The sequence below is a fragment of the Lactuca saligna genome, chromosome 8 (assembly GCF_052625555.1).
Source record: "Lactuca saligna cultivar CGN05327 chromosome 8, ASM5262555v1, whole genome shotgun sequence".
NCBI classification, from domain to species: Eukaryota; Viridiplantae; Streptophyta; class Magnoliopsida; order Asterales; family Asteraceae; genus Lactuca; species Lactuca saligna.
Window position 1 is genome coordinate 12,230,801 of NC_136424.1, and position 24,476 is coordinate 12,255,276.

At 31.7% G+C, this 24,476-nt stretch overlaps 1 protein-coding gene, 1 long non-coding RNA gene and 1 pseudogene across 2 annotated transcripts; all 3 read right to left on the bottom strand.

Moving 5' to 3' along the window:
* Nucleotides 1-5,729: 5,729 nt before the first annotated feature.
* LOC145009404 (FBD-associated F-box protein At5g22730-like) lies at nucleotides 5,730-7,419 on the bottom strand (annotated as a pseudogene).
* Nucleotides 7,420-10,569: 3,150 nt separating this feature from the next.
* Nucleotides 10,570-12,816, bottom strand: LOC145008102 (2-oxoglutarate (2OG) and Fe(II)-dependent oxygenase superfamily protein). Its single transcript, XM_078966723.1, has 2 exons — nucleotides 11,944-12,816; nucleotides 10,570-11,107 (listed from the first exon to the last, which is right to left on the bottom strand). Exons 1-2 carry the CDS (start codon nucleotides 12,778-12,780, stop codon nucleotides 10,802-10,804), a joined length of 1,143 nt encoding a protein of 380 aa, XP_078822849.1. The 5' UTR covers nucleotides 12,781-12,816; the 3' UTR covers nucleotides 10,570-10,801.
* A 1,299-nt stretch (nucleotides 12,817-14,115) lies between these two features.
* On the bottom strand, nucleotides 14,116-15,694 carry LOC145012993 (uncharacterized). Its single transcript, XR_013664786.1, has 4 exons — nucleotides 15,606-15,694; nucleotides 15,300-15,495; nucleotides 14,315-14,696; nucleotides 14,116-14,240 (listed from the first exon to the last, which is right to left on the bottom strand). It is a non-coding gene; the product is annotated as an uncharacterized LOC145012993 (long non-coding RNA).
* Nucleotides 15,695-24,476: the final 8,782 nt, after the last annotated feature.

The following is a 24,476-nucleotide window of genomic DNA, read 5'->3' on the forward strand; positions in this document are numbered from 1 at the left end:
ATTGGGATGGAGTATACCTGGTGAGCACACAGTTCACACAGTTCGAATAAACACACAGTTCGGTTAAACACACAGTTTGAATAAACACCTACAGGTTGCGAGCCTGCTAGTGTTCCACTGGACTGTCTAGAATAGTCCGTGGTCGTCATCTATACTCCGCTAGATGACTAGATCATCAAGAACATCTATAACGAGGCATCTCATTATTTCATTTTATCACACAGCAACTAATACATCTACCCATGTTTTACCCAACACATTTTGTAGATATAAAATACATATACAGTTTAAATCATTGAAAACATGTATAAAACGTTCATCCAGCATAGATAGCAAGTATACAGATAATATACACACACAGCACGTAATTTAAATAAAATACTTCATATCTATGTGTAAGCTGAAAGTAACTATGCACTCACCTGAGTAGGTGGTGACTCAACACTCGGACAACGCTTCGATACTCTCAAAACGATATTCCTTCGATAAAACCTAGTACTGATACCACTAGGGTTTAGTTTAACGATAACCGCGACAAATTAATAGTCTGACTATTATTATTATTATATAAGCGTTAAATAACACTCAATATAACTCATAATAATAGCCCAAATAATTATTTTAAGGTCCTAATAATGTTACTATAATTAATTAGAAGCTATATTAAAACTAGCGTAGGCGTAGCTCACTTATAGCGGGTTTTTCGCAAAACCGGGCTTCGCTGGAGCAGCGTTTCCTGAGCCGAAAGTCTCTTTTCTCGGAGCCTTCGGGCACTCCGGGGCTTCCGCCTCGTGTTAGGGAGTTACCCTAGGCTTTAGGGGGTTAGGGAGGCTTAGAGAGAGAGAGAGAGAGTTTAGATAGAGAAAGAAGGGTTTGAAGGTGTGAGAATGAATGGAACCCGACACCTCTATTTATAGGGGTGCTGATTGGCCTGCTCGCCGTGTAGGGGGGACCTACTCGCCGAGTTGGTCCATGTGGTGGCCTTCTGGTGGTGCCACGTCACCCCCTATCGCGTATCAGCCCTCAAACTTAGAAAAATCATAACTTTCGCATACGAGCTCCGTTTTCGATGTTCTTTATATCCACGCGTAGGTAAAATCAAGATCTACAACTTTCATTTAGACTCTGTCGGCTAATTCTCGACCGATCTCAAATTTAACAGTAGGAGGCGTTTAGATTGTTAAATGACCGCGAAGAGTTCATAACTCCTTCATACGGACTCCGTTTTCGTCTGTCTTTTTACTGTTGAGTTCCTATTAATGAGATCTTCAACTCTCATTTAGGTCACTTAAGCCAAAAACCGCTCGAACTAAAATTCGAGTTTCGGGTCGTGCACTGCTAAGCCGAATCTTAGAAAAATCATAACTTCTTCATACGAAGTCAGATTTGGGCGTTCTTTTTATCGATGTTCTTAGTTTAACATATTCTACGACTTTTGTTTAGATTGCTAAGGCTAAAAAGTCTTCTATCGTAAATTCACTATTTACATCTCCTGGTGTCGTGCCGGTTTTGCCGTGAAATTTCGGCGGGCCATAACTTCTTCGTTATAGCTCGGATTTCGGCATTCTTTATATGTACGGAAACCTTGAGACATATTCCACAACTTGGTTATGATTATTTATTCTAAATAATCTTTTGTCGAAAAGTCGTTTTCGACCCCTATTGTCTCTAAATTGACTAGCCCGGATCTGCGGGCGTTACATTGATAGATTAAGAATGATGGGATCCATTGTCGGTGAAGCGATGGCTGTTGATTGGGTTCTTCAGTCACTTCCTAACTCGTATAGTGAGTTCGTAAGAGTGTACTATATGATGAACCACGACGTGACACTTATAGATCTCACCTACATGCTTATTGCTGCTGAATCAACAATGGTTTGGCGCAATAGAAAAGCAAAGTTGATTGGTAAATCTGCCTTCAAGACCTCTATGGATATAGACAATGGCAATGAAAGACATGCAATGATCGAAAAATTTTGATCATAAGAGAAAGGCGATGTCTGAAGTAGTTCCATGTGTTGTTCCAAAGGAGTCAATTTGCTTTTATTGCCAAGAGAAGGGGCATTGGAGACGAAGTTGAGGTTTTCAATCTATCGTGTTGACATTATTTTGTTTTTGTGTTGTTTCCAATTGAGTTAATTATGCATGTGAGTTCTATGAGTTCTCATTTTGAACGCATAAAAGGCAAGGCACCTTGATCAATGAAAGGTATATTGATAGGAAAAAGGTGAGATGCTTAAATACTTGGAAGACGTGGTGGGCAGCTGTGCTACCATAAGGCAAGAAATCAAGATTAAGAAAGTTCGATCCATATGAGTTTGAATTTGTCGTAAACTTTGGATTTTAACAAATTCACATGGATAGGAACACATACACCGTTTAAATCTAAGTGTCATAAGATTTCCTCCTTCATGAAAATGATTGTGAGAAAATGCTTTCACTAAGAAAGATTTTAAAAGATAGTGATTGTAAAATTGCATTCTCGAATTCGATCATGGTTACGGCATCCCTTTCCATAATTTGAATTGTGAGGTTTGGCAATTAGTCTTAATTGTTAAGACACACATATGAACTATCTAAGGCAAAAGTGTATAAGTTCAAGAAGTCTTGATAAAAGATTATCAAAGCACTAAGTATTAGAAACATGAACTTAAGAAATTCAATAAGTATTGTTTTTCTGAAAGTTAAGATGTTTATGAATACATGTCGAAGCTAGTGGGAGCATAAGTGTTATGTTTTATAATAATCATCATGATAGTGGGAGCATAAATGTTATGATTGTATGATTATTAAGGCAAGTATTGCATAGTTGGCAATATTAATTATAGAAAACAAGAGTCATACTTTGCAAAGTTGTAAGAGTTGAAAGGTTGTTTTGCTATAATTAAGGGAGAGAATATTATGCTTCATTTCAAATCTAAAGGATTAGGTTGTGAAATGTTGATAAATTTAGTCAAAGGTACATAGTGTGTTCTTAAAGTTTCGATTATGATTACGGCATTCCTCTTCACAATTCGAATTTTGAGAACATAGAAAATAAAACATTGTGCGTCGTGTCCCATACGCTTCGGGTATAGGATCGACTGCAAATGCTTTAATGTTTGACCATTCTAAAATTTTCCAAATGTCTAGCGCATTTAGAGGGAAAAGGGACTAGAATTGGTTCTGACTAAAATAATTAAACAACTATCAAAGGACGATTCGAAGTTCGACGAGAATTGGTCGCTTGTGAGTAGTTGGAAGTATAGTATTGGAAATTATGGAAATGTTTCCATATTGGATGGACAATATCGACATAATTACGAATAGATAAGATTCTATTAAGAATGAGTTGTCATATGGAAAATATGGAAGCGTGTCCATATTGGGAAGTAAATATTGAAAATCTATGATTAGATTAGAAACCTTTATGCAAAAGTATGTTCAAAGGAATGTACTTTGAGTGAGAGACATCATATCTAAGGAATTGTCTTGTAACAATCTACGTTAGAGGAGTTTGTAATATCATTGGCAATAGTCTTTGAGACTTTGGTGCAGTGACATTACAAAAGGATCGTTGCATAAAGTGTTAGAATCTAGTATATTCTATAAGCAACAAGAATTTGATATTCTTACACTTAAGAAAATGGATTTGGAGTTGTAAAATGAGAATGATTGGAAATGTGTTCAATTTGTCTATTTTACAAAAGTAAGAACCATAGGTAAACATTGTGTGCATGCTAGGAGCATGGGACAAGTGTAATAATTCAAGTATAAAGTTGATTACCCGAAACGACAAATAATGAGTAATCGATATGGTGATAAATAAAACGTGTTTTGTTTATACTCAAAGGTTTGAGGCCATATGGGATTAGTATTATTCTTGTGTTTCACCTTGCATGTTTTGACTTCCAGAATAATTGAGTTTATTAAGAATAATCGAATTATTCAAACGGGCCATAGTCGTTCATGTGTTGGAAGTAGATATGAATGAAGATTGTCGTGAATTGGTGTGTGGATTGTCTAAAAGAGTATTAGACATAAGCAAATGTTTGCTGCAACGTTCATGAGTGCTTATGAATATGATTTGAGCATTGGATTAAACCCACACTCACTTGGATCACTATCTCGAGTGAGTAGTGAGACGATAACATCTTATATTCTTGAAACCGAGATGTGTGAGTTGTATCTTGCTAATCGGTTGCACATTGATAATATGTAAACGCACCAGTAACTTGGTGTTATAAAACATATTGTTGTGTGTAATTCGGTGAGTGAGTGCAGGCGAGCATTGTATCAAAGTTTATCCGTTCCTTTTATTCAAAGAATAAAAGCGATATCTTTGGGCCCCTCGATGGTTTAGTGATGACATACGTAAATGCTCGGTCGGGCTAGGGCTAATTTGATTTGTTCAATTAGTCTGTCGTCATAAATCGGAAATCGAGAAGTAGTACAAAGAGAATGATTTGAAATCATATCTTATACGATATCTAGAATGGAGGAATATATGATCCCTTATCTAAGGACACGCGTATCTGATAGGATTAGAGTTGACAGCGGCTTTGGAAAGCTACGATTGCAGATCAGGATCTGAAGTCATACGCAGAATAGTTGTTAGACTTATCCAAGTGGGAGACTGTTGGATTAGTGTCTAAGTCCATAACTATTTTGGTATGTACTTGACCCGATGGTGCATGGTCCTTTTGGGTTGCCTTCACCAAAGCAACTTGATTGGAGAAATGAATAAAGAGAGAGCGGATAATATGATTTATTAATATGTTATAAGAATAATATATTAAAGGAGAAATCATATTTGTTTAATTAATATTGGTCAATAATTAATTAAGAATTAGTTTTGTGATCAAATGTAATTAATTAAACTAGAGGGGCTGATTTGTAATTATGTGATAGTTACAAAATAAGGTAAGGATTATCTTATTTATATGGTGGACGAATTTAAGGTTGGAAAGCCTTAGAATTCGAGTATGATAAGGATTCAAGGATGATCTTATTGGTTGCTTAATGGATAATCAACTAGATAAGGATAATGACTGAAACCCTATCTCTACACCTATATAAACACCCCTAGGGTCATGAATTCGTGTATCCCTTCCCAAGAGGTCCTAGATACGAATTCTAACCTCTCACCTCTCTCTTTATACCTTCTCCATTTGCTTATGGTGTTTGTAAGCCATTAGAGGAGTGACACTTGTGACTCTAAGCATTCCAAAGTCAATACAAGGAGATTTGGGATTGTTATTGCTACATAACAATCAATGTATGATCTTAAACCTAATTACATGTTAATATGATTACTTGCATGCTAGAATTAGGGTTTATAGTCTTGGATTCAAAGCATGTACAATAGAGAAACCTAGATCCAAGTATTAGGGTTTGTATGAGCACATAGGATGTCTTATGACCAAAACCCATCAATTCATTCATGACTTTGTAAATGTTTGACTTTTGTAAAACCCACTTGCATGTGGTGCTTTAGCCTTTAGACCCATTTGGTAGTTAGAGTGAGAGAGAGACATGTAAACACCTCTATAAATAGTGGGTTTGTCCACTTGTAGAGGTGTGCTTGAGAGATGTAGAAGTGAGTGTGTAAGTGTGTGTTAATTAAGTAGTCTAGATCTAGATCCTTTTTGTGTAACACCATATACATTCAATATATCTCTTAAACACCCAAATCACCATGTTCAATTGTGCAAGCTTTAATTCCGCATGCCAAACCATGTTCTTTGTCACTACATAGCAGATTTCTCCTTCTTAAACTGCTCATTTCCTACTGGGTTCCTTTCCAAAATCTGGTAACGAGGACCAATCATGATTTTCTGAAGTGCAATTGCATTTTCAATGAAATAAACAACAAGTTCAACATCACTAGTACGCCCATAATACCCCATTATTTCCACCACCTCAAGCTGTTGATGTGGATGCTTATCTGCATGCCTTATTTTTCTTCTTCTTCTTGCTGGTGACATCCATATTAACTGGAAAAAAAATATGCCATAACACATGTGCATAATATACTTTACACCAACTTCTAATTAACGTATGAAACCATTTAAAGCATTAATACCACAATTTGATTAAATAAAAGATATCATAAGTGAGAATAGAACAAGAACCTGCATCACAAATCTCCTCAAATTCGAACACGCCTTAACCAAAGAAGTAAACTGAAGAAGACTATCATCATCCCATGCTCCAACTTTCAAAATCAATTGTTTGAGTTTTAGTAGTTCAGGGAAAGAAAGAGACTTTATATTTTCCTTCAAAAAGAAGAAAAAAAATCATATTCATCAAAATAAAAAACAAAACCACGTTCAAAATGACTTTACTAACTAACCTCTGGATTGTAAATGTCCAATGTAAGAATCTAAAGGTGAGAAATGCAACATGATATCTGCCCAAACACATTATTTTCAAATCCTGAATACCCTTCGCCGATTGAAATCTCTTGAAGCATTGGAAGATTACTAAGTTTCATTGTAATCCCGAGACCTAAATAGCTAAAAGACTCGAGTTTTACATCTTCAATCTCTATAGATTTAACTCCAAAACAAAAGACTATTTCCAAGTGCTTCAATACAAGATATGGTCCACTAATTTTCACATTTACCAAATCGCCCGACCCATGAATCGATAGTTATTGAAGACCCGAACAATTGGTTAAAATTTTCCCAAATACTTCTTCGTTCACATTAACACGTTTCAAGAAAAGGGATTTAAGAAACTTTAACTCTGTTTCTTTACCATAAACCAATTTCGGAGCATTCAAACATTTGATGGGAAAAACATAGTTTTTTGGAGGTTGCCGAAGGGTTTCACCATTCTCTAATAAATCCAATTCTAGCTTTTGAACTCTTTTGGATATTGCAAAATCAACCCATTTATCATGGTGGGGGCCTTGTGTTGTCGGGTTACACGGTTTACCAAACTGATGTATTTGGGTCTTTCTGTAATGAGTGATTTTGGATCCATTGCTATTTTATCTAACTTCTCATTGGCATCAAAGTCCAACACATATGTTTGACACCATAAGTATCTCCATCTTGTTGACAGATTGCTAGTGCTTGTTGCTTCTTTAAGAGGTAGACTAGATAGAATAGATATAAGGATATCATCCGACATTCGGCTGATGAAATCATTCGAATTTAAATCGAGATGATGATGATGATGAAGATCCCCCTTAACAAACACAAGGTAAATAAGATATCTATCAGCTTAATTTGAAAACTACATGAATTGCATAACCAAACATTCAATCATCGAATCACTTGAATAATCACAGGCCTTAACAAGTAACGATCACACATAAGATAGTAATGATTATGACGGATAATTAGGTCAACGTATAACAATCAAGAAACAAAATCGAAACTTAGAACTAGAAATCACCGTGTTTTGTGCGATACGAGCCCTTTTCCTCATTTGGCGGATAAATTAAACGAAAAACAGATCGATTACGATTATGAAGTAAGCAGAGATGAATTGGATTGAGGTTTTGTACAATTGGGTGTTTAATTGTTTACTGATAGTATGAAGAAGAGTAAAGATGGTGGCGTGGTCACGTAGTAAAGTCAGAACAAACGTTCAAAAGGGTCAACTAAAAGAAACGGAAAGATTACAATATCGGAAGAAGATATTCCTTTCAAAGCGGGTGATTTTATATCAGAGGTTGGATTTGATTTTTATGCGATCCTCGGAAAATCTTTGTAATGGTGTTCAACTGTTCTTCACTTCATCTTACATAGCCTAATATTTTGTCATTGGGCCTATTAATCATTTAATTGCAAGTTGCAGCGATCTATCTTTAAAAAATATAAAAATAAAGCAACGACCATTAAAAAGACTAATTTTTGTCCATCGACATGAAATTTTATTTGTTGATCATGTTAGGGGTGTTCGGGAAAAACTCCAAAACTGTTTTTTGGATGAAACTGATTATTTATTTGGTGGTGACATTTTTTTTAAAAGGTGATGGTATTAGTTTTTAGGATGAAAAAGTCAATAAATTAATACATTGAAAAAAAATGTTTGATTTTAAAATCTTCTTTCTAAGTTATTACGGTTAAAAAATAAAAAACAATTTTGAAAAGTCAAGATGTCTTCGCAGTCTCTTTTTTAAAGTTAATTGAAAAAACTATTTTAGAAAATGATTTTAATATTGCTATTATTTATTAGTTTTTCAACCCAACAACAAGTAAATAAATAAGTTATTTTGAAAAACAATCCCAAATACCTTCCTAATATTTGTATAAATTTAATTAGTTTATCATTATATTTTTATTTATGTTAGAGATAATTACAAATATATAACATTCTATTATTCTATTGTCGTACAATAGTTTAACAATCTTTTTGAGAGAATATTTTTAAGATTATATTTAAAATGTTAGTTGATAACTGAAAAAAATAATTGATAACCGATTAAAATATAATGTTCAGCAAAACTAGTATGTAAAGTAAATGAAAATTATAAAATGATATAAAAAATAGTTGATAACCGATTACAATATGATGTTTCACGATTCATATTTTGTATTATATCTACATTTTTTATCAATACATATTGTAAATTAGTAATGCAATTATTTATAAAAACAAATTTTAAAACAATATTTAGTAAATTCTTATATTAAATGATATTTTAATAGATGATTATTTATTAAAATTGCTATTTTATTTCATGGGGACCCTTAATAAATAAATATATAAATTTGTAGACATACATTTCTATTGTTGGATGTTTTATATTTCTTTAAAACAATAAAGCATAAAAAAATTTCATGAAGAACTAAACAATAACCAAGTAATATAATCATTTACAACATTAATTGGTGCTTTAAAAAAATCAATAACCAAACGTTAAATTTTATATTTTCAATAGATATGCTACATGACGAATATATATTTTATAATTAATAAATGGTATTTTTGAAAGAATTTTCAAAAAACTTTATAAGCTCATTAAAAAGCTATTAGAAATGGTTTATTAGCTAGATGTGACGTGTCAAATATAACCCTAAACAACCACCAAAATTTTACGAGTAGCATATCATGAACTATATTGGTTGATGTCATCTATTTAAACTTTAAAGGTTATCTTCAATATAAAGTCACAACAACTTTGTAATTTGAATGTTTAATGTTCTTCTTGTATATTTCATAATGATACCTAATTCTTATCTAAAGATTTATTTGAAACGTTCAACACAAGCCGAGTAGTTCTTATACGTATAAAACAATTTTGAAACTTTTTTTTTATTTAGTTTTTAAGCTTTTTAATGTTAGTTTCGTATATAAATGTTGTCTTGTGCTTAACAACTTACTAAAATGTGTATATAGTGGTATAATGTTGTTTATATAACTTAAACACAAATTTAAAAACTTACAGTTTATATATATTTTCATGACTCTCATGAATAAATTTGAGTAAATTCATCAAAATTCTTTTGTCTTCCTATCCAAAATGGTTTTTGGTTCTTCCATTACCTTGTTTGTAGCTTGAATGTCCTATTGACCTAATCTCTATTTCTCAAATATATATCTTCAATATCATACATAAAAAGTATCATGTATTTCCTTTAATTATGATGGTAGCTCAACTTAAATGGTTGTGGCATGCAAATATAAAACTTTTTCTTGTAAATTTCTTGTTACTCAGATAGTTTCAACTTTCAAGGTTCATTTTATGATTATACAATCCTTTTTTCTATAATTTGGAGCCTTGAGTTGATGTGTGAAGTTTCATAAAGAAGGTCTAAGTTCTAAAACTTGTACTACCGAAAATACTGTTAGTACTCAACAATCTATCACACACAGGATGGGCCTTAGGACAGGTTCGACATTGGTCTGAAGATATGCCTTACCGGTTTATTAAAATCTTTTTAATATGCTCATGAGTTGAGTTGAACTCCAAAATGCACTAAATAAGATCCGTTGATTAGAATTTAGAAGACATACATTTAAAGTATTGGTGAGTGACGATGACAGAAGGTATAAATCAAACATTTTCTTCTCTCAATAATTTACCATCTATTTATACAGGTTCTCAGAACTTGTAAAAGGCAGGAAACAATACCAAATAATAACCCAATATGAATTCTAATATAACAACCATAATAGCAATAAATACTAAGAATATATGAAAACCTGACACACTATTAATAGGAGTGTCAAAAATAATCGAACTGACTAACCAAACCCAAACTGAACCTGAATATGCTTAAACGGGTCGCATTTAATAGGATCTAAGAGTCATAGCCAAGTTAACCCGATAAACAAGAACTATAATTAGGGCCGGGTTTCAAGTTTGTTGTATATCATTTTTTTGGGTTTGCGTTAACTCGAATAATAACACTTAATCTCATCAAGTACTTTGAAATGCCATGCTAGATCATTAATGAATATGATCCTATTAACTAAATTATTTATTGATTTATGAATCTGTATTATACTTATTTATCTTATGACTTCCTCTCATGATGATAAACAAACTGCTTCAAAAGTAAACCTTCTTTGAATGAGAAATTCTACAAGTTAGTTCAACTAACCCAACCCTATTAATCTGAAACTTGATTGACCTGAACCCAATTAACCCGTAGCTTAGTACAATCGGGTTTGGGTTATTTTTTCAAATTAAAAAATCCAACTAACCCGATCTGATTAACCCGAAATCCAACCGGGTTGACCAAATTAACAACCCTACTATTATCCCAAAAGTATACATTTCATAACAGAAAGAGTAGCACAAACAAACTAAACAGGAAATTGAAGAAATAAACATTTCATGATCCCTTACAATTAAAGATCAAATACGATATCTGTCCAAGGGGTCTTTAAGAGGAACTCTTTCATGATAAACTCTCCAAGCATAATCTTCAAACGAAAATGAATTAAACGTATTAACTTCATTACTTTTACAATCTTCATCTTCATTCTGGTTCTTGTTGTCATGGTTGCTAATCTCCACCCTTGGATAAAGAGGAGAGACAGTGCTCTCTAGTGGCAATGTCACTAAAAGAGACATTGATGTTAATGGCGACGAATTATTTCCTTCTTCCATGCTTAATGCCGGTTTGCCTCTTACTTTCTTCAATTTTCCATTACTCCATACCTGTAAACGAAAATTGAACAACAAGAAGATATAATATAAAATATTACATTACTCACTTGATTAGACAATAAACATAATTCTTACCAACACTTTCCAAAGAAATTTTAAAAAAATACCAAAAATAATATCGTCGTATATTTACTAGAATTATTGTAAAATTATAACATGATTTTAATGCAACAAACGTACTTTAACCATAATATAAAATATTATCGTTTCAATAAAATCATTCATTTATTATTTTATGTATTATTTACTAAAAATCATAGACAATATGTAACATTAAGTCAACAAAAATACATATAGACCTTTTTTACTTATAACGACTTATATTGTTATACTAATATTATACTAATAAAGGAATGATTTTGCAAGAAATCTAGAATTTTTAGAGCGTGATAAACCGTATCACGTAAGACAGTAATGGGAATATACATTCAGCCACATGACCAATAGATCATAAAATGACAAAATTGAAAGCGAAATCAATTTGATGGCACACCTAAAAATACTAATTTTAATACATTTCGTGTCAAACAACAAATATAAGTCTCTAGACCCCATTAAGGATATCTACATCCGCACACAATGTATATATAAATTAAAAAATAAAATAATATTAATAATAACTAAATTTTCTAATAATCAGACTTTGCATTATGTTTAACCTAATTATTTCTATTTCTTGGGGTCCATTTGGCGGCCATTACGGTAGATACAACCCAAAAAGTCGGGTTTTTTTTTATATTTTTTTATTTCATAATAAAATCAAAATATGGTATAATAAGATTATATTTATAAAACAATAAAACAAAAAACTTTAAAGTATTTTTCACCTGAGCGATGTCTCCAAGGGTAACCAATATCGAATCCATTGAGGACGAAACGGTTACCCAACCCGGATCTGCCAACAATGAACAACTTTGGCTCCGAAATTGATAATGCAACCCGACAACATACGGGTAAAATACACCCGACCCAACCAGTTTATCATCGGGTGAACCCGATCTGTTGGATACCCACATCATCGAACAAAGACTATCCGGGTCATCTCCGGCCGGATTCTGTAACCCCATCGCGCACAATAATGCTTCCACGACAGCAAACCCGATTTTCTCCATTTGCCGAGTGAACTCGCGTAGAGAACTCAGGGACAGCTCGGATGAATCCGTTGAGCAAGATGAGTCAAGAAACAACGAATCTCCGGTACCGGTGTCTTCTTCATCGTCATCGTCATCGTCAAAACCGAGCGGCCAGCTTCTGGGGAAGTGTTGATGTTTTAGGTGTCGAGGGAGGTTAAAAAGAGAGAGTGAGTCGGACTCGGCTGAGCGAGCGAGTTCGGAGGGTATCGAGTGGCTGGTGAGTTGGAAGAAGCCGAGTTCGGAAACGGAAGGGAGAGTGGTGGAAAAGGAGGAGTTGAGCTCGGAAAAGGGGACTACTGGAGGAGAGGTGGTGGTTGTGGAGGCGAGTGAAGAACGGCGGCGGAGTAATAGAGGGGTGTTTGAGAGAGTTGGTGGGAGGCGGTGGAGAAGACGGGAGAGAAGATCGGTGGCGGCTGAGTCCGAGGTCGAGGTGAAATTATGTTTGGTAGTGGAAGGTGTGGGTGGTGGAGCTGATGTAGTGCCGCTCGACGTCGGGAAGTGTTGTTGATGATTCTGTGTAGATGAAGCCATGGATGGTGATTTGTTTGAGAAAAACGCAAAACTGATATAGGTATCTATTTTCATTAAATACTAAGAGAAACTGGAGAGTTGGCCGATGACGTTATAAATTCTATACTTTTCAATTTAGATGAAAAAAAAAAAAAACATTTAAATTTTATTCCTCATATTTAAATAATCAAATAAAAAATCCTAAATGCCATCATAATCATAATCATAATTTAGAATAAATGTGTTTGAACTTTGATCCATTTTTTTAGTTTACCGAAATTATCAACCAATACGGAAACAATGCATTTTTAGCTTTTGGACACTATACACTATATAGAACTGATTTCAATTCCATCTACATATTTCCTTTAAATAAATCTTTTCAACCAAGGGTGAAGTTAGATAACTTTGAATTAATATATGATATTCAAATATGTACTAAGACACATATAAAAAAACATTAATTATTTCAAATATTACTATAATTATATACAAATTATATTTATTATGGAGATTATTAATGTATTTTAAATTTAATTATGGTAATATTTCATATAATTAATAAATTTCACATTTAATTAATATAATATTTATTATAATTAATGTTTCTTATATGTGCCCTTATGACACATATTATAAAATTTATCTACTCCATCCGACTATTTCCTGGTTCGAATCACGGGCAACACATTGCTGTAGTGAAATTATATTATATACAATAAAGAAAGAACCTAAAATACCTTGATTTTCATCGTTCTAGACTTTATTTACACCTAATAAAATACCTCAATTGTAACCTTTTACTTACTAAAAAACTTGAGTCTTTTTTTAGTTAAACTCGAGAAAAGAATACACATAAATTTAATATTGAAATTCGAATCAAATTACTAATAAGTCTGTTAATAAATCTGTTAAAGGATACATGGTTTGATAAAAAAAAAATATCTCAGGTGTTTTTTATCCTTTTTCGATAAAAAAAGTTTGTTTTAGATCTATAATATTGTAACATTTACTAATAAATCGTTTTGATTGAAATGGAAAACAGTCAATCCCATAATGAATTAGTTAATGCGTTGAAAAAAACTAACTAAACTTTATATATATATATATATATATATATATATATATATATATATATATACTAGCCGTTTACCCGCGTTAAGCGCCGGAAGGCAAAGAGTTTCTTTCGGAAGATAGTTTTAATGTGATGATTAGTTTCTTTTCTACGTGAGCTATTCATTACGGCCATTTGGTAGACTATTTTGTGTCGAATAGTTCATTTCAACGTATAGTTTCTTGCTATGTACATAGTCATACAATACGACAGAAGTTGAGTCTACATTTGGAATTTCATATAATAGTTCATACTTAATTTTACAATATATAAATAACAATCTTCAATCATGTAGTTTTGTACATTTATAACATGTGCAATATATAAACTACACCAATCTGCAATCATGTTGCTTCATCTGCTAGCCCTGCATTAAACATCAAATGAACAACTAAGATACATATCTGAAGAAATTGTAAAATAATAAGTTGTTGATTGTACCTTGTTAATCACATAAAACTTCTTTGTACACAACGTTTGATGTGTAGATTCCATCATTATCAAACATTTTTTCGGGTTTACTAATACCCTCGTATTGACACGTGATATTCCACTGGACAACGCCACATAAAGTTGGCCATGTGAGAATACAGATTCTGACAGATAAACACCTACATTTGGAATTGTTTGTCCTTGAGCTATATTGATTGTCATAAAGAAACCAAATTGAATTGGAAATTGCTTTCTCTTTAGTTTGAATGAGAACATCTCATCGTCAGACGAACATAGAGGAATTCTTGGTAAAAACACTTTTTTTCAAGCATGTTGACCAACAACTATCTCCGCATCAATAACATTTTGTTGGAAAGCTCGACATATCAATCTGGTACCATTGCATAACCCATTACATAACTTAGTCCTTTTAACATATGAACCAAATATGTATTTTAGTCTTCCATTGATTAGAATATTAACTTATTTTTCTCTTAAAAATAAAACAGTCACACAACGTGCAAAATTAACCAAAACAGCATTGTACTTTTTACGTACAATGTTTTACGGCGATTTTTTTAAAAATAAATTTAGGACAAAAAAATTGAAAGAATAATCAACATACAAAGGCATCTATTGAATTTCAGATGCATAGCAAGATTCAATCAATTAACTAATACAAAATCAAGAATATATAAAAGAATATTAATATCAATCACCATGTAAATTATAAATAACGACATTGCATGTATCACAGAACATAGATATACTTTTGACTAAATGTTGACCATAGTATTTTTTTTTCAACTAAAAGCAGTACAATAGTAAAAAAAAAAGAGTTCTTTTTTTATAAGTAGGGGATTTTTACAGATGTTTTATTCAAGTAAGTTAAGTATGAGTAGTTTACGTGGGTAATAACTAAAAGAATTAAAAGAATTACTTCCAAGTAATTTAATAATTAAAAAAAAGTTACTTTTTAGGCATAAATGATTACATGCTCAAATTTCTTTATCTCTTGTAGACATCAACATATGTATGCTTCACAGACCAAAAGAGTTGCAAGTAATGAGTAGTAAATATGATGTACCTTCATCTATTTAGTCCAAATTTACATGTATCTTGTAAATGCTTTGCTTAAACTTGGTGATGACTACCCTTTCCACTAATTTAATGACAGCTTTTCATTACTCCTACACATTCACAATTTTTTTTTTTTAGGATTGAGATGGTTAATACGATTCAGTTTTTAGGATACATAAAAGAAATCCCTAGCTACTACATGAAAGAATGTATGGCATACCTCTATCAGAATACAAATGAGATTTTTTTTATGGTTGATTTCAAGTTCAGCCGGTGAAGGTCAATTTCTGCATGGGGACAAAGATAAAAGAAATCCCTAGCTAAAACATGACAATATGTTATGCTTTTATATTGTAATGTACGTCAAGCTAATTAAGTTTTATGGGTTTTGGTATCGCGTTAGTGTTTTCAGATGTCGGAGTCCAAAATGCTCGCTATGTATTCCAAAGTTATAACATTCAAATAACAACTTTTTCTTTCTGTGGTTATATTGAATTGAGTTTAAAGAAATAGTCTATCTTTAGGAATTATGAGTATACCCCCAAAATATGCCATTTTGGATAGCAGCTTTAGATATAAACGAAAGATTATGTATATGTTTTTTTGCATTATGGATTAACAGTATGAGTTTGAAATACATATTTTCTGCTATGTTCTCTAAATTAACATCATATATATTTTTTGGGTTGAAACATGCAAGTAATTAGTGAAATAACGAATCTACAAAGTTTGTCGTCTAACATGACAGTATACATATACATATAAAACTTCGTCATGCCAAATGGTGTTTTTTTTCAATTCTTTGTGTGTTATAAAGGATTCAAGTGTTCCTAACAAGAATCTTAAGGAGTCGTTACAGGGCCACACTGTTTCCTTAGTTATGAGATTGTTATGTCCAAAACGTATTTAAACAGTTTAAGTTAAAAAAAAAAAAAGAATCTAGGGTTTCATTGCTTCCTAGGTTTGGAATGGAGGTGGCGATGGTGCATTCTAGGAGAGGCTTCCTTTGATACGTTTTGATATATATATATATATATATATATATATATATATATATATATATATATATATATATATATATATATATATATATATATATATATATTAAATCATTTCAATTATTTTAAGTTTGATATGAACCATACTTACAAAAAGCCAATATTGTGTGGATCAAAACCACAAAAAAGTCTTATATTTGATCATCATTACAAATTGAATTTATCCAGGCTGTACCTATAAAAAAAACTAGTAATTATAAGGGCCATTTTTTAGTTTTCTACTTTAAGAGTAATCGATTATCCTTGATTTTTTTATCACATTTTATTATAATTGTTTTTTTTATCTCTATAATGTTGAACTAGGGTGGTGCCCATGCTCCGCACGGGTCAGAATGATTTTTGTTTTTTTATTAAGCATGTGTGGATAAGGTAGTAGCTAGTGATGGTAGAGCAAAAATATACAGAAAATGATCGTTCATATTAAGAAATTTGGTACATAGTGAAAAGTGGGTTACATAACAAAAGCATACATATGATATTTAAAAGAGAACGACTAAGATTTAATGAGCTTCTTGTTGATTATGATGGATACACGCAAGCATCGTAGGGTGTCATAGTCGATTTTGTTGGATGCTGATAAAAGAAGCTACGTTATTGATTGTATTGTGAAAAGGATTTCGCAGGCAATGTTGTTTGTTGTTTCTTCACGTAGTTACATCCTTTCCACCTCATATATACACACATAAAGGTTAACAGAATATCACATACTGACCATTTCGGTAGCATAAAGATATATTTGAAGGAATAACAACTTACTACCTTTTGTTAATGCATTATTTTAAACTATATTGTAACATACGAAAATAGAACGACCCTTTACATAAAGAAGCTCTGCCTGCAATTATTCGATTTGATATTTTATTTCTTATACATCACATAAATTAAGAAAAGCAATGATAATTATTCTATTAAAGAAACAACCAATAAAATCCATCATTTGTTAAAACCTATGCAAGGGGACACCTGAAAAATGTAGTTTTTAAAATGTCAGGGTCCAAAGTTATTCATGAATGAATTTGTAATGGTTTGACTCTTGTAGACCCACTTACATGTGGTATTGATGCCTTGTGACATGAGAGAGAGAGAGACATGTAAGCACCTCTATATATAGTGAGTTTCATACCACTTGTAGATGTATGCTTGAGAGATGTAGTTCATAGTGGCTAATAAGTGAGATATTTATGGAGAGCTAGTCTAGTTCCTTTTTTGTACTCATTCCTATGATCGAATGCATCTTTTAGCACCCAAATCACTGTGTACATTGTGTTCTTTAATTCTGCATGCCAAATCAAATGTTCATAATTAACTACAATTGGTATCATAGTGTGTCTTCAAAGATCAAAGCGATTTTTGGAAGAAACGGTTCTCACAATTGGAACATTTATGGTTAGTCTCCCAATGATCTCTCAAAATCTCTTTGATTCATACTTGCGTTTTTGAATTTCTGATCATTTGACTCATCGGATCAATTTATTTTTAAAAAACCCATTTGTTATGATCCAATATTTTTTCATTGATCAAGCCTAATCCAATCCAATATTCTTTTGTTTGGTTCGATTCTCAAATGCAATTGTTCGTTTGAATAAAGTAAATTTTTGGTTTTATCTTATTACCTTATATTTCTTTACAATGGCATTTATGAAAATGGGTGGTTTTATTTCTATTATTAGCAATGTTAAGTATGGATTGATTCTTGATTATATCATTTGTGGTAATGTCTTAGTTGACCAAAGGAGAAGGAATTCTCATCACCCAAGTTTCAGTTGGATATAAACCTAGAGTCATACAATTCGAATTGTGTAATGTATGAGGATCTTGATCTTTGGAAAATTAAAACTAATACGTTGATCACATCTTTATGTGAGTCAAAGTGAAGGACTAATGGATCTAGTACACAATATTATGGACTATTTAGATCCACCACAAAAGATAATAAATTTATTCGTCATGATTTGCGGACGATTCAATACATATGGTTATACTTATAAGATTAAGTGTAATTCTGATTATTTGACAAGTTTCAAAGAGTGGCAGAACGAATAAGAAGAATCTATTACGCAGAAAGATTAAGGTTTCTCCAATCTGAAAGGAAAGGAGATTACTTTAGTATCATGTTTTATGATCATCTTAATGATTATGGAACTATGTCGCAATTGATCCTCTAAGTACATCTTAGTGAAATTGTTTTGGCTAAGAAGAGGAATTGATAATTGTCAAAATAGTTTAATCACGCGATGATTCATACTTCATTTCTAAATCAAGTTTTAGAGTCACACTCTAGTAACTTCGAATCCCATCTCCAACTAAGTAGGTTTATAATACCTCATGAAATGTGGAGTAGAAATGTTTTCTTGCTCTAGCACATTTGAAATTGGTAGTTGTGATGTTTTGGTTAAAACAAAGATAAACTAATGTCAATTGAATGATGTGTTTTCTTGATAAGAACCCACACTTACTTTTGAATGTTTGTTTTTGATTGTCGAGGAATGTTCCTTAACATAAAAACTTATATGCCAAGAAGTCAGTGGGAGTCTTAATGATCTTGAATAGTTTCAGGAGTCAATCAATAATAAACCTGTTAGTTAACACTAGCACATGACCTAAGTTTGATTACATATCGTTGACTGTGCATGTGAGTTCTATGAGTCCTCATTTGAATGCAAAAGACATAGCACATTGGTCAGTAATAGTACATTAGTCAATGGAAGTCAGCGACTTAACAACTTGGAAGCTTTGGTAGGCCCTTGTGCTACCAGATGGCGAGAAATTAAGAATAAGCAAAGTTCAGTCCATGAAAGGAAAACTAAACCCGATTTTGGTTTGTCCTCAACTTTGTCTTATGATTGTAAGTTGGGATTGATAAATTCACATGGATAGGAACACATACACCATAAAATCTAGGTGGCAAAATTTTTCGCTCTTATTCATGAAAATGATTATGAGGAAACACTTTCGTTAATAGATTTTAAGTCTTACTGATATCATGGTTAGCAAGTGTGATTGCGTTCTCAAATTCGTATATGATTACGACATCCATTTTCATAGTTTGAATTGTGAAAATTGGCAATAAATAGTTTGAATGTTTAGGAATTATTGCTATAAGTTTTGAAAGGATTTAAACACACATGCATGCTATCTAATGAAATGTGTATGAGCTTGAGAAGTCTATATGAAGACTTATCGAAGCACCACATATTAGAAATCTAAACTTTAGTAGGAAAGTCAAGAGCATTGATTTTCTATAAAGTCCAGTTGATTTCTGAATAGATGTCAAAGCTAGTGGGGGCATAATTGTTATGCTAGCAAGAGTATGATTGTTATGCTAGTAGGAGCATGATTGTTATGATAAATATTTCAAGTTGGCAATGCTATTTATAGGAAATAAAGTTTTCAATTTGCAAATTGCTATATTTGAAAATTGTTTCGCTATAAAAAGTTATAGGGGAGAGAGCACTTATACTTCATTCAAAATCTAAAAGTTTAGATTTAACGGAACTTAGTCATGAACATATATGAATATCGTGTTGAAATGATTCAACATAGGAAGTTCTATATATGGAAATATTATGGTGAAAGACTGATCAAGTATTAAGTCTTTGTGTAAGACATTATGTATCGAATCTCATATGTTTCAAATATTGGATTGATTACATGTGCTATAGTACTCACTTGTTCTAATTTTTCCAAATGCTTAGGGGATTAAGAAGGGAAAAGGACTTGAAGTGGATATGACTAGAGTTGTTGAACAACTGTTAAAAGACAATCTGAAGTTTGCTGAAGAGTGGTTGCTTATAGACAGTTGGAAGTATAGCATTTGGACGGACCACACTGACATGTTTCTGATTGGGATAATTCTTGATCATAATTGATTGTCATATGGAAATATGGAAATGTTTCCATAATGGGAGTTGGTAATTAGAATTTGAATGTGAGTTAGAAACCTTAATGCACAGAAGGTGTTCAAGGAGATACCTTGAATCTGATACTTTATTACCATGAAATAGTTTTAAGTAACAAAGTTTCATTGAAGCATTTTATGACATCGTTGGCAAAGTCTTTGTGACTTTCAGGCCACGTCATCACAAAAGGATACGACATGCAAGGTTAGACTCACACACATTTGGTGGTGACGAGAATTTAGAATTCTTACACTTGCAATAAGGATTTTGAATTATGATATGAGCATCATTGGAGTTATGTACGATCGATCTATTCACAAAGGAATGGCCATATAGAGACATAGTATGCATGTTTATAACATGGCATGACTAATGTTTATTTCAAGTGATTAGTTGATTACTCGAAACGTTATACAGTTAATAAAGTCTAGTTAATATGACGATTAAATAATAAGTGTTTTATTTATATTCAATAATTTTGAGACCATAGTTAATTAGGTTATTATTGTGTTTCATTTCACATGTTTTACTTCCCAAATAATTGGATTATTCAAAACATCCACAGTCGATCATACTTTGGAAGTAAGTAGTGAATTAAGACTGCCATGAATCGGATTGTAGATTGTCTAAGGGTTTAGACATGACAATGGTTTGCTGCAACATTCACGAGTACTTTTGAAATGAGATTTAAGTATTGGATTAAACCCACGCTCAGAGAATTACTTCATGGATTTATCACAAGTAAATTTGAGATGATAATATCTTATATTCTTTAAATGGAGACATATGAGTTGTTGTTTACGAGTCAGTTATGCATTGATAATACGTAAACGTATCAGTAATTTGTTGTTATAAAACGTATTGTTGTGTGTGATTTGATGAGTAACTACTACAAGCATATGAGTCGAAGTTTATCCATTCCTTTTTCCGTAATGGGGAAAAGCGATATATGTGGGCTCCTCGATAATTTGATGATGACATCTAAAGCGCTTGGTGTAACGCCCGTAGATCCGGACTATTCAATTTAGAGATAATAGGGGTCGAAAATAAATTTTCGGCAAAATATTATTTAGGATAAATAATCTTAACCAAGTTTTAGTATATGTTATAACCATTTATACAATTTTTTTTAAATGATATTGAGTTGGAAATGGTCTAAATATTAATTAGTAATATGAAAACTTTATAGCCACTGTTGAGATTAAAATCAGATTTACCAACGGTGTAACGACCATCTTTGGAATGATGTACGATTATTACTCTTTGGATCTAAGTTTGTGTTCTATACTTTACCATGTTATAAACGCATGGTTTTTAATGCACATGTACAAAGACCCATAGCGTACAAGTTGGGGCCCTTAAATTCTGAAAAGTAAAGAAATAAACAAACTAATGCAGGGGATGGCAGGCTGGTAGCCTGTTGTGAGGAATCTGGTGCCCATGGTGGAGTGGGTGTGTTTACAAAATTCAATGGTGGAATAAAGAGAATGACATGCTTGCTCCTTTCAAGGTTTCAGTGAAATTATATATATATATATATATATATATATATATATATATATATATATATATATATATATATATATATATATATATATATATATAATCAAGTAGAAACTCAAAAACTAGTAGGAACCATAATGATAATTTTAGCCTAGAGATTGAAAAAATAAAAGGTCAATATTTTATTTTATTTATCATCAAAATCTTACGGGGTTGATATAACATTTTAGTTTAAAAAATCAAAAAATAAAGAAGAAAAACCCTAGTATCTTCAAATATATAGAATAAAGATATTAAAACAACAAAAAAAAATTAATTTAAAAAAACAAAAAACCAAAATAAAAAACCAAAAAAACCAAAAAAAAATAAAAACGGTAAAACCAATCATATATATTTTTAATATTTTTAACGAAAAATAAAAAAAAAGAAAAAAACAAAAAAGAAAAGAAAAACTCATTTAAATGACATTCCATGGACGTTCCTCGGACAATGATTATTCCTTAGATGTCATATTACGATCCATGGACGTGCCTCGCGTGCGAATGCGTTACGACCAAGTAAATGAGTTTGACGTTTGAGCCATTGACGAAATGATTGATGGAAAATAATCATCGCGATTCCTATCAATTTTTGGATTACTACCAAATTCGATCACATATATATATATATATATATATATATATATATATATATATATATATATATATATATATATATATATATATATAAGATTAAATAAGATGGAAATTTTTTATAAGAAGGTAAGAAAATTTTTTGTATACATATTTTTTTAGAAAACAAACAAATTAAACATTAGATCATTCAAAAGTAAGATGATTTATAAGAAAAAATTCCTAAAAAACACATTCATGATTTATATTTTAGTAAATTAAGAAAAAATTCGCTTTTACGACAATTTAAGTGAATATCAACAAACTTATCATAAAAATGAATCATTGAGATGTTTTTTGTTTGATTAGGTGTCTAAACCCATAACTATATTTGGTATGTACTTGATTTGATTTGTAGCATTGTCCTTTTGAGTTGTCTCCATTCATGCAATTTGATAGGATGACTAGAGGATATATATATATATATATATATATATATATATATATATATATATATATATATATATATATATATAGAGAGAGAGAGAGAGAGAGAGAGAGAGAGTATGATTTATTATATCAATAAAAAATTGGTACTTAGAATGATTTTATTAATATATTTGGAAATCATATTATCAGTTAGTAATTAATCAGAAATTAATTTGATATTAATTTTAGGATTAAAGGAATTAATTAATAATGGAATGGCTGTTTTTCAAATCATTGGTAGTTGCAAAGTTGGGTTGATGGACTCCTATGGGAGGACTGGATGAAATCTATAGGCGGCCCTATAGAATTCATCCAAGGCTTCTTTTGTGGAGGTCCATGGACTGCTTAAGGCCTAAGCAAGGAAATTAGGGTTTCTAACTGAAAACCCTAGCAACCACAACTATATAAACCCCTTTAACCCAAGGATTTCGGCTCTATGCTATTCTAAGAGAACCCTGTCCGATTTCCTCATCTCTCATACTCATCCTTGTTGTATTGGGTGTTTGTGACTCTATTAGAGGTGCAACACTTGGGGCACTAAGCTTTCAAGAGTCAATGTGGTTCTTGTTATTGTTGCATAACAAGTGAGGTAATGATCAAACCCTAATTTCATATGAATTTTGATTATTATATGCTAGATCTAGGGTTATTGCTTTGGTGTTTGTATTTGTATGTTCAATAGAGAAAAACTTAGATCCAAAGCAATTAGGGTTGCATGATCACATAGGAATGTAGATATGCTCAAATATCATTAGTGGTATCAGAGCCTAGGATGTTTTTCAATTGAATTGGTGCAAGAGTGAACTTCCAAAGAACAAGAAATCGAATTTTTTGGCCGTCTAACACATGAACTCGACGAGTCCATGATGAACTCGACGAGTTGTATGAACTCGTCGAGTTCGGATCCCAACTCGGCGAGTTGACTCGTCAGTTACCTAAAAATTCGATTTTCAGATCAAATTTTGATTTGGATAATTACCATAATTCGTTTTTATTGCCTAAAATCGATTTTTCTCATGGTATCATCATACACTTATCAAAATTTAAGGATTTGGTTAAATGTTATTTTTATTTAAATTTTAACCTAGTAACTTTGAATAGTTTCAAATCGCACCCTTTTGGTTTTATTTTATAGTTTAAATTTGAAATTAAAAAGTTTTGATTTTAGAAATTTAAATAGTTAAACCCTTGCATTGTGAATAGTTTGAAATACACCTTCATGGATTTTATTAACAAAATTAATTAAGTATTTAATTAAAAGAAAATTAATATATCCATAATATGGTTTAAATTTAATTGAATAAAAAGTTTAATCTATTAAAGTATTAAACCACTTAGTATTTTAAAAGTTTAAAATACACCCTTATACTATATAAAATTAGAATATATATATATATATATATATATATATATATATATATATATATATATATATATATATATAGGTCAGTCTTACTGTTAGTAGGTCTCATTCACGAAGCTGGTCTATAAGGGGTGTTTAAGGAAGTGACATGTAAAATGATCGTCATTG